Below are 11745 nucleotides of genomic sequence, written 5' to 3' on the forward strand. Positions count from 1 at the left end.
CCCTATTTGTGTAAGAAAGATATCCATATTTGAAACACTATAAACTGTAATATCTAGCTTCCGCTAATTGTTGTACATGCTTTCATGAGAGATCTGATTGTATTTTTCTGATAGAAGAAAAATTGGGGTAATTTTTATTTTTGGGTGAACTATCCCTTTAACAACTGCATCAACTCCACATTTAAAATGACTACAAATTTCCCTTTATGGTTCAGAAGTATGGCATCCATAATAAAGCTTAAATATAAAAATATAAATGTACTTAATTATTTATTAGGAAATCATAGATAATTAATGATTTAATTTCATTGACATTTTCACTTGTGGCCTCAGGTTTGGATCTCTATACACTTGAGTTTCACTTTTCTTTTTTTTTACTTTTTCCCCCCGTATTTAAGTTGTCTCATAAGGGTTCTGTACCAGTAGACGGCCAGGCTGCTACCCCTGCCTCCGTCAGCAGTCCAGACATATCATTTCAGCAGGGTCCTTCAGACTCCACAGACACCCTTGAGCCTAAGGTGGAGGTCAAGCAGAAAGTAGAGGAGGATGAGGATGATGAAGGCATGGCAGGAGGTAAAAGTGGAAAACAAGAAGATATTAAATCTGAGGAAAAGCCTGAGGTAAGAAATGAAAGTGTCATTTTCAGTAAATAAGAATTCTGAAGTCTAAAGAGTATTAGACCCCCCTTTCTTAAAAAATTATTCCACGTGGAATAACTGCTTTCTTTGTGACTTATCAGATAAAGAAAGAGGAGCCGGGTGATGGTGTGCCTATGGAGACTTCTTCTACTGCAACTGGGGAGGACAAAAAGCCAGAGATAAAGACTGAGCCTAAAGAAGAGGGGGGTTCAGGGTCTACAGCAAACCACAGTTCACCTTCTGGAGTCCCTAACAAAAAGAAAAGTATGATCAGAAGCCACCTTTGTATTTTAGCTGCTAGAGTTGTCTTCAGTATGAAACAAACCACTGGTACCTTGGTATTGATGCTCTATGCATATAATAAGCAACAATTAAATAGCAATGCAACATATTTAATCTCACACATCAACAGATACATTTTACTCTCTATTTGACCACAGATATGATTGTAATTTGATGCTTTAGGCTTGCTTAAATTGAATCTCATCATCAGTAATGACTGAAGTGTTGATTTAATTTTTTTTTTTTTTTTTTTAAGCCTTTAGAAACATTTTAATGTGTGCCACAGGTTAGCTGTTGCTTGTTTAGAGTGAATAGCTTAAAGGGGTCATATGAAGTTGCTTAAAAGAACATTATTTTGTGTAATGCAATGTGTTTATGTGGTTTAAGGTTAAAAAACACATTATTTTCCACATACTGTACATTATTGTATGCCCCACCTTTCTTAAATGCGTAGATTTCTACAAAGCACATCATTCTGAAATTCGTGGTGTGCTCTGATTGGCTAGCTATCTAGTGCGTTGTTATTGGCCGAATACCTCAAGCGTGTGATGGAAATGTTACGCCATTTATCAGGTTCCGGAAACTTTCCTCTGTGAAATGCACTGCACACACTCTAATATTTGGGTTGTACTGTTCTGGAACAGTGTTGTAAATAAAATTTAACCACTGATTTCTAGTTGTGTCCTGTGGAAGGTAAAACAAAGCAGTTTGGCTTTCGCAACGAAACACAACATGGCGGCTTGTTTGAGATGCATCGGCGCTGCACAGACCGATTGGTGTTATGACATCGAAGTATCGCGAGAGCAATTCAAAAGCATAAAGAGTCGTGTGCTCTCAAATCACTCTCACGGTACTTTGATGTCATACAACAATCGGTCTGCACAGCGCCGATACATCTCGAGCAAGCCTACTACTACAGCGAGAATAAAAGTTGCGCCTTCTTTCTTTGCATATACATTTAGGCAGTGTTGTGCAAATCTTCCCACACAGTGATGTAGATATGTGGGAGTGTGTTTGAACGAGGCGTTTTAGGAAAGCGTGGCTGAGCATTCAAGTTTATAAAGAATATCTTTGTGACTTTATGGATCTTCTGCATGCAAAAAGAGCTTTTAACACTCCCAAGACAAAGAAAAACATGAAATCGCATCATATGAAAATAATTACTATTGCTTGTATTTTCAGATTTTAAGAACAATGTTGTAGTAATTCTGTTTCTCTTACTTGCTTTGTCATCAGTTTTTAAGCCAGAGGAGCTGAGGCAGGCCCTGATGCCCACACTGGAGTCTCTTTACCGCCAGGACCCCGAGTCTCTGCCCTTCCGCCAGCCTGTGAACCCTTCACTTCTGGGAATACCAGTAAGTCTGCTGTCTGGTCACAACCACCTTAATACAGTGCTGTTTTTGGCTTAACATAACCATACTATTAAAGGATAATTCAGTTTTTTCAAGCAGTTTTGCATTGTTACAATGTTAGTTAGGGCTGCAGGATAAATCAAAATGGAATCTAAATCATGATTAGACAGAAGCTGCAATTGTCATGCATATCTTTCAGTGAAGCATGGTTCTTTGATCAGCAGTAAATGTCCATCCGAAGGCCAGAGGGCGCTCTCGTGCTGAAACTCCAAATACAGAAGAAACCCAGGAAATGCCGTTAGCGGTAGCTGGATAAACATAAGATTTAACTGCTTTTATTGATTCAACCTGACTAATAAGCACACGATTATGACATTATAAGGTTTATCTGAGTTATTATTATTATTATTATTATTATTATAATTTTCTTAAAATAGTTTATTTATAATGCAATGCCTTTATCATTGCTTAGAATTAGGGCTGTAACGATATGCGATATGAAATCGAAATCGCGATACGCAGGTCCACGAACCTGTATCGCGATGTGAGAAGGCAGAATCGCGACACACCCCTTCCAACTCCCAGAGTTATCCTTCCTGTCCAGATCCAATGCTACCACATTTTTAAATTACTATAAGTATTATTTGAAGTTAACATTATAAAATACGTAGACCTACACCACAAAACTAGTTGAGGATAAATTCTTTAATTTTATCTGTAAGCGTCCTCCAATTTTCAAAATGCTCGAATCATCTCCACTATGGACTTTAGTTCTGTTTGTTTTACAGTATTTTATTACAAAGAAAACAGAAGTGTTATAGCTTTGGCTATATAGTTTAATTTACTTAGGTATATTGTTAATAATTTGCATAGTTAATATTGTTATTTGGTGTTCAGTTTATACAGGTTTTTCAAATGTTATTTAATAAAAATTTTTTTTTTTTTCCTCAAAATATCTTTTTGAACTGTTTTGTCAAAGCCCCCCCCCCCCCCCCATATCGAGGTTTGTATCGTACCGTGGGTCAAAAACCGTGATACGAACCGAATCGTGGGTTTGGTGTATCGTTACAGCCCTACTTAGAATACTATGAAATATGTTGCGTGCCTTATTCTGTGTAAGAAAGCCACATCACCTCACAGAAGGATTTCAAACACTCGACTGAGGTTATGAAGTGAGTTTGGAGTAAAAACATGTTATTTAATGTGGTATTTTCACATGCTTTCAGGTGGAGCAGCATTTACTACACAGAGCCGTAGTTCACTGAGAAGCTTTCATTATCTCAAACGATTTCTTCGATTTCATAATCGCGATTTAATAATGTCTGCGAAATAAAATTAAAAAAAATTCTCCGTAACTTGTCAATGAACTACGGTTCTGTGTAGTAAATGCTGCTCCATCTGAAAGCACGTGATGATCATTTACTGCTGATTACAGAACCGGCTTTACTTACAAAATGCACATGACAATCACATTCGATTAATCGTGCAGCCCTAATGTTAATAATACATGTAAATGAAGAAGGTGTACTCTTTCTCTGTTACCTACACCCAGACATCAGCTAAAATCTGGCTGATGATGCAAAAAGGACCACTGACACCTTCAAGACTTTTGTTAAAACTACAGATCGAAGTTCTGAATTTTTGTTCAGATCAACAGAGGGGCGGCGTCAAAATCAGTTTTTAACAAATAGAGAATGCCACAGCCCCTTTTCTCTGTTTTCTCTTATCATGTAGCACTGATTTCAAAATTTGCAATTTTTTTTTTTTTTTTTTTTTTTTTTTTTTTTTTTTTATGGCAAAGCTGAATTTTCTTTCAAAATTTTTTACTGACCATAAACGTTTAAATGATAGTTTATATTGTCCATTAAATGTGTATATAATTGGGAATGTGCATTATTGGGAGGAATCCGTTGTGGGATTTCAAATGCATTCTAAATGCTGAAAATGAATGTATTAAGTTAATTCTCTCACATGTAGATGGATATTTCTACTTAACTAATGTTCAACATTGTCACTTTTGACGAATTGCAGGACTATTTTGACATAGTGAAGAATCCCATGGACTTGTCTACTATCAAACGGAAGCTCGACACGGGCCAGTACCAAGAACCATGGCAGTATGTGGAAGACATCTGGCTCATGTTCAACAACGCCTGGCTGTACAACCGCAAGACGTCACGTGTCTACAAGTGCTGCTCCAAGCTGGCGGAGGTGTTTGAGCAGGAGATCGACCCGGTCATGCAGAGCCTTGGCTACTGTTGTGGGAGAAAGGTAAAACAGAAAGTGCAGGAGTGTTTGCACACTTTAATTGTACTTCTGAGGTGGTTCCTGTTTAATAAAATATGTTTTTTTTTTTCTGTTTGTAGACCGATTCAATAAGAGTTTGATGCAGTAATATGTGTTATAGTATAAGCGTTGAGTTAACCAAATTAGTTTTCCTGTCTGCAGTTAGTCATAACCTGGGTTTTGTGTCACAGCACAGATTCAAGAATATATTTATCTGAAAGATGCATGGAACTGATCTATATTTCCAAACATTTAAACAGACATTTGTCATGTTTTGTGTTTTTGCCAACATGCAATGGCTAATATTTTTTTTGTTCTCTCTCACAGTTTGAGTTTTCTCCCCAAACACTGTGCTGCTATGGGAAGCAGCTATGCACTATACCACGAGATGCTGCTTACTTTAGTTATCAGAACAGGTAAGGAACTTAAAACTGAGGCCAATATCAACGGACACACAAGCATACATATATATCTGAATGACCCATGTTATGATTATTAATTATATATGCATGTAAAACGTGTTGAACAGTTTTTTTCCACTGTACCTTGCCACATAAAGTGAACTGACAATTGCACCACAGCTGATAAGCGTGTCTTCTTATCCTACCTTTTCCATCAATCAGTCCCTTGTAAAACCCTGTGTGTGAAAAGACTTGGCATTTTAAAGTGTGCTCCTTTTCTGCTACATATAATTAAGACAATTTTATTAGGATCATATATTATTTATGTTCTTATTTATTTAAATCTCCTGACGGCTTCTTAGAATTTTAGTCAAAAGTTTCTTGAACCAAAAATAGTAATTTTTACAAGGCCGTTTTTCACCATCTCTGTGATCTTTAACTTAAATGGCATGTTTGTGCCTGTATAAATAATTTTGATTGGTCGCTTGTTAATGTTTTATAGTACATAGATAAATTGTAAATAAGAGATGTATTTCTCATTGTATGACCCATTTAATGTCTTGTCATGATTTTCAGTCATTTAATTTCAGTAATTGCTTGTAAACCTATACAAAATGTATAACTTTGGACTGTCATGATGATTAAATGCCAGTTTCATGAAAGGTGCAATTCTTATTTTTTTTAAAGGGGCATCTTTAAAATGCCTTTTCGCATGACATTGTGGCTGCAGTCTTTTGTTCATGTTTAATGTGCTCATGTGTCCATAAGTCTCAACACCCTTCGCAGTTGTATCTGCTTCTGTTTTGCTATAATGGGTTTTCCTCATTATACATGTAAATGCTAATCTGTGCTTTGCTTTGGCTTTCTGCTTGTCTCTGTTGTCTCCCTCCTTATTCCTCCATTTCTGTCCTGTCTAATGTTTTTCTTTGTCAACCCTTTTCTTTTCCCCTGTACTTTGATGTTTGTCGTGTCTGCTATCGCCTGCTTTCATCTGCACCTAAACCCCTCCCTGCTCAAAAACCCCTGTTCAAAAATCCTGCATCATGACTGGCTCCTCTGGCGATGATCCTGTCCTGCGCTCCCCCTTTGGCCTGTCTGCCCTGCCCTGCCTTGTGCTGCACTGATTGGTGGCTACCTCCTCATTGCCTCTCTGTGATTGGCTGTGGTGTTGGCGCATGGTGTAGTTCACCAAAATATGGGCTTCTTGCTGACAGGTATCACTTCTGTGAAAAGTGTTTCAATGAGATCCAGGGAGAGAGTGTGTCCTTGGGAGATGACCCATCCCAACCTCAAACGTAAGTGATTTTTATTTTTTTTTTCACTATTTTTAATCAGTGTTTTATTACAGCGTGATCTTTTTTTTTTTCTGTGTCAAAAACAAGTTTGTCAGCTCTTTTTAGTGTCTGAAGTATCAGTTTTAGTAAGACTTAGACCACAAAAGTTCTTGTGAAAATGTCACATACCAAGAGTTAAAACAGTTTACAGATGTAGTAAATGTTCTGTCAGACTGACGATATTTAAAGGTTTTGGAGTAATTTATTATCTGCATTCAACTACACAAGTAATAAGGACAAGAATTTACTTCACTGACCTCAAAATGTGGTTTAAGTGATCCACACAAACAAATCAAGTGTAAATGCACCCAGAACTCATTATGTAGTCAAGTGTCATCCATTTTCTGAACACAGAAAATGCATAGTATTTGCCATATAAAGGGCCTAAGAGTTAATGTAACAAAACTTGAGATTTTGAAGCAGACATACATGCATCCTTTCCTTGTTTTAATAGTTCTACAATTTGCATGCATTTCCAGATCGATCAACAAGGATCAGTTTGAAAAGAAGAAAAATGACATGCTCGACCCTGAGCTGTAAGTTCATATAACCTTGATTCCAGTTTTGTTTGCTCATCAAAATTCTCAGGATTAACGCAATTTTTATTTATTTTTTTCTCTCATTTTCTCTGTAGATTTGTGGAATGTATGGATTGTGGTCGTAAGATGCATCAGATCTGTGTTTTGCACAATGACACTATATGGCCATCAGGGTGAGTTTGCTGCAAAGAAATTGAATACGACTGTCAACTGACAGTGTTCTTTGAATGGTGTTTCTAACCCCAACATTCATTTCTCCCTCTTTTAGCTTCGTGTGTGATGGCTGTTTGAAGAAGTCCAACAAGACCCGTAAAGAAAATAAATATGCTGCAAAAAGTATGTAATTCCATTTTCCATGTTTTCTTCTCACTAATAATCCAAGTAATAACGACATTTAAACCATATTTGTTTTTGTTTTTTTTCTATATGTTCAGGGCTTCCACAGACCAAACTAAGCATGTACTTGGAAACACGGGTTAATGACTTTCTGAAGCGACATAATCACCCAGAATCTGGTGAAGTCACTATCCGTGTTGTTCATGTCTCAGACAAAGTGGTGGAGGTCAAACCAGGCATGAAGTCTAGGTGAGACAGATTATGACCAGACACTCACGTTTAATATAACACATTTATTTGTTGGATATTTCAAGAATTGTTCCTTCAAAACAGTCTGTCATTTATATTCTTGCTGTGAAGCCACATTTGTTTACTCTAGTTTGTTTACTCAGATTTATAATGTGAAGCTATAAATCGAGGTGGGCCTATAAATGATAATAACAGTCATCTTTGCTTGTTTGTCTGCTTGGATTTTAATGACATCCTATCCTTTTCACAGGTTTGTGGATAGTGGAGAGATGGCAGAGTCCTTCCCATACCGAACGAAAGCTTTATTTGCATTTGAGGAGGTTGATGGTGTTGATGTCTGTTTTTTTGGGATGCACGTCCAAGAGTATGGCTCAGATTGTCCACCCCCTAATCAAAGGTCAGGCATATGTACCTGCTTTTTATTATTTGATGGGTCTGTTTTTGTTTCCTGCTAAAGTTCCCCCCTCCATCCTTTAGACGGGTTTACATATCCTACCTGGACAGTGTCCACTTCTTTCAGCCACGCAGTCTGAGAACAAGTGTGTACCATGAGATTATTTTAGGATATCTGGACTATGCCAAAAAACAAGGGTAAGATGATACTCCCCTATCCGACTGTGTCAGCCACTAACTCGTGTTCACATGCTTTTTTTGCTGTGTGAAATTCTTAGTTAAACCTTTGTTTTGTTTTTTTAGGTTTACCACAGGACACATCTGGGCCTGCCCTCCTAGTGAAGGAGATGATTACATCTTCCACTGTCACCCTCCAGACCAGAAGATACCCAAGCCGAAGCGGCTGCAGGAGTGGTATAAGAAGATGCTGGATAGAGCTGTAGCAGAGCGCATTGTTCATGACTACAAGGTAAAATTTGGACACTTTGTTATTGTAAAAATGTTTCATTATAAATATTTTCACTTTATCAGCTTATAAGTGTAAACAAAATGTGTTGAAGTATTGAGATTTTTTTTTTTTTTACAGGACATCTTCAAGCAGGCAACAGAGGATCGTCTCACTAGCGCCAAAGAACTGCCCTATTTTGAGGGTGATTTCTGGCCCAATGTGCTTGAAGAGAGCATCAAAGAGCTAGAGCAAGAAGAGGAGGAAAGGAAGAGGGAGGAGAACAGCACTTCCAATGAGAGTGTTGATGTTAGTCTTTAAGCTCTCTTTATCTCAGGTTTTGTTTCTTTGTTAAAGTGCTTTTTTACACAACTTTTCTCACTGTTTGTCCAGACAACAAAAGGTGACAGCAAAAATGCCAAGAAAAAGAACAACAAGAAGACGAGCAAGAACAAGAGCAGTTTAAGCAGAGCCAACAAAAAGAAGCCGGGGATGCCAAATGTGTCCAATGACCTTTCACAGAAACTCTATGCCACAATGGAAAAGCACAAAGAGGTATGAAGAGGACTAAAGCCTCAATTCAGTGTGTGTATTGTGATTGTCTAAGCAAGACAAATTGTCAAACTTTTAGTTTTTGTCAAGTTTGGTGGCATCCTGGTCAATATTTATGTTTTAATATTTTTAATGTTAATATATGCATTGGCATAATGATATTTTTATCTCAACATTTTTCTTCCTTGCAAGGTGTTCTTTGTTATCCGACTGATTGCGGCACCCAATTCCAATTCTCTCCTGCCCATTGTTGACCTGGATCCTCTGATGGCGTGTGATTTGATGGATGGTCGAGATGCCTTCTTAACACTTGCACGGGATAAGCACCTGGAGTTTTCTTCATTGCGGCGCTCCAAATGGAGCACCATGTGCATGCTGGTGGAACTGCACAATCAGAGCCAGGACCGATTTGTCTATACCTGCAATGAGTGCAAGCACCATGTTGAAACTCGCTTCCATTGCACTGTCTGTGAGGTGAGGACTATAGAAGGGTGGGGGTGGACAGATGTCATAAGATTAGGGCTGCCCTCAACTAAAGACTTTTCTGGTCGACTAGTAGTCGTTTATTTGAAGCATCAGTCGACTATTAGTCTTAGTTTTATTAATAAACCATATAAATCATAATAACGAACATTTAATTGCTTACATAGCCTAATAAGCGCTCAAGTGCACACAAAAAAGGCATGCCACAGCCCACCGGCAAATATAATAATTATGAATGTGTTAGGGAAAAACAGCAAGTACACTGCATTAACGTTCTAATAATTTATCGATACACTAGTACTTTCTGTTTTCAGTTTAAGAGATGGCCGGCAACACTTGTCATCTCCCCAAGTATGCATGTTTCACACGGATTACATAATCTGAGAATATTTGTTTTCTATTTGAACTGGATTCATTTACATTTTTTTCACTCTTTATAGATATTTTTCATGTCTGTAATAAGGCAAGAATACACAGAGTTTCAAAGTGATGCGCTCAAGTTCACAGAATCTGAGACGGCAGAAAGCACATCCTGTTTGCTTTAATTATTTTACAAAAGCACAAGGTTTAGTTGTTATTCTGAGTGCACACGAATAAATGTAGTCTTTACAGATGTGAAAGATTACTCCTATCTGTATGACAAAAATTTCAAAGTATTTTAAGAGCAAATGATTGCAGCAGCGCCTCCATCTGTCCTGTAGAAGCCTAAGCACGCTGTTCAGCTTCCACAAACACGTGAGCAGTTCATTTTTTTTTTTTAATGCTAACATTAAATTGAGCTGCCATGTAAAGTTGCTACTACATATTGCATAGGGCTGTGAATCTTTGGGTAGATTTCGATTCGATTCACGATTCATAGGTTTTCAATTTGATTCAAGAACGATTTTTGCAAATTCAGAACAATTCAATTTGATTCGATTCACAATTAAATTAGATTATTTATTTATTTATTTATTTTTTTTAATAATTTTTTTCTTATATCTTTGAATTAGTTAAAAGAAACCAAATACACTGCTGGAGAATAATCAATCATTTGTAATGATTTTTGTCCTAATGACAATTTTATGATCGTTTTATATACTACAAACAATTATTCACATTTTCTGCACAGAATAAGGTAGAAAATATACTAGTTTCTGTACTGTAATAAATTATATGTCCATTAGCACGGCATCATTCATAAATTTTATTTATTTGTCTTTAACGTTTCAGTTTATTCTGCTTTTTATGCAGTTTACCTGCAGATATAGCCTGGCACGTCTATGAGTTCTATGAGCGTGCAATCACTTCTCTTTCATTGCGAAAAACTTCATCTCATTTTCATAAAATAAAATGCTATAGTAGCTATTTAACTTTTACTCTCCATCAACAAATAATGATTCTGAAAGAAAACGCACCTGACATCTGTTTGCTATAGCAACAAACTCTACTTTCATGCATCTGATTATCAAATAAACTTTGCACTCTTATTTCAAGGTTGTTGTTGTTAATGCTATTTTTTATCATTTTAACAGTTTCCTTCGATTTATTCGAAATTTGATTTAACGACATTGTTAAAACACATTTATCATTCAATGGAACTGCGTATGCTTTAGACACTTACATTTTGCTCCGTCCATGCAATAAATAAGCAGCCATCGACTGCTCAGGTAACGCCGTCATTATGACCGAGAACCATTGAAAAACTACAGAGTACGGCCACGAGTACTAAGGAGAGATCACACATCAGCTGCTCAAAAAATGTGTCGGTGAGACAAATGGCGCACAAGTGCAATCGGACAGTCACAGGAGAGATTCAAGGCACGAACACTGTTCAAGGTCTCCATTAATTTGTGCTTGTAGTAATTTAATGTGTATGTGCTCCTGTGGCTCAGTGGTAGAGCACTGCGTTAGCAGCGCAAAAGGTTTGTGGGTTCGATTCCCAGGGAACACACGTGGCAGAAAAATGTATAGCCTGAATGCACTGTAAGTCGCTTTGGATAAAAGCGTCTGCCAAATGCGTAAATGTATATATTTTGAAAGCATTGAATCGCTATAGAAATTGCAATTCATTCGATTCTTAGCGTTTTAAATCGATTACTGTCACGATTCAAAAATCCACGTTCAAGAGGGTTTGTAATCGATGCATCAAGAAAATCTGTGAATCGTAAGACCCCTAATATTTCAGATGATAAGCCATATTTGAGGTCGATGAAAGTTAGGTGAGTGTATGGATGTCCTGCCCAATATACTATATTACCATTTAGACCAGCCTTTAACGATTTGTCCATCATGGACTGCGTGATTTCGCCACTTTGTGTGGAGTTTAAAAAAAAAAAATCTGCGATTAATACAATTTAGGTCGACCAAGCCTCTTCTCGTTGACTAACGGTTAGTCGACTATTAGGGGTCAGCCCTACATAAGATCATTATTTTATACGAGTTTTATGTGTAAAGCTGATATGCATTTTTTTTC

At 37.2% G+C, this 11745-nt stretch overlaps 1 protein-coding gene across 8 annotated transcripts in view; it reads left to right on the forward strand.

The window, feature by feature from the left end:
* The window catches only part of LOC109093763 (histone acetyltransferase p300-like), a 28521-nt gene that overhangs the window by 11505 nt on the left and 5271 nt on the right, over positions 1-11745 (forward strand). For 5 of the 8 annotated variants that reach the window (XM_042767514.1, XM_042767516.1, XM_042767517.1 and 2 more), the window contains exons 15-30: positions 399-620; positions 740-902; positions 2157-2275; positions 4304-4543; positions 4886-4974; positions 6144-6254; positions 6773-6829; positions 6928-7005; positions 7101-7168; positions 7267-7417; positions 7668-7814; positions 7895-8008; positions 8114-8279; positions 8397-8564; positions 8649-8810; positions 9000-9281. In XM_042767514.1, the coding sequence (XP_042623448.1) occupies positions 399-620; positions 740-902; positions 2157-2275; positions 4304-4543; positions 4886-4974; positions 6144-6254; positions 6773-6829; positions 6928-7005; positions 7101-7168; positions 7267-7417; positions 7668-7814; positions 7895-8008; positions 8114-8279; positions 8397-8564; positions 8649-8810; positions 9000-9281 (2337 nt within the window). The remainder of the gene's footprint in view (positions 1-398; positions 621-739; positions 903-2156; positions 2276-4303; positions 4544-4885; positions 4975-6143; positions 6255-6772; positions 6830-6927; positions 7006-7100; positions 7169-7266; positions 7418-7667; positions 7815-7894; positions 8009-8113; positions 8280-8396; positions 8565-8648; positions 8811-8999; positions 9282-11745) is intronic. The other 3 variants (XM_042767519.1, XM_042767520.1, XM_042767521.1) reach the window with 1 other exon arrangement.

This window comes from Cyprinus carpio, chromosome A12, assembly GCF_018340385.1.
Source record: "Cyprinus carpio isolate SPL01 chromosome A12, ASM1834038v1, whole genome shotgun sequence".
NCBI classification, from domain to species: Eukaryota; Metazoa; Chordata; class Actinopteri; order Cypriniformes; family Cyprinidae; genus Cyprinus; species Cyprinus carpio.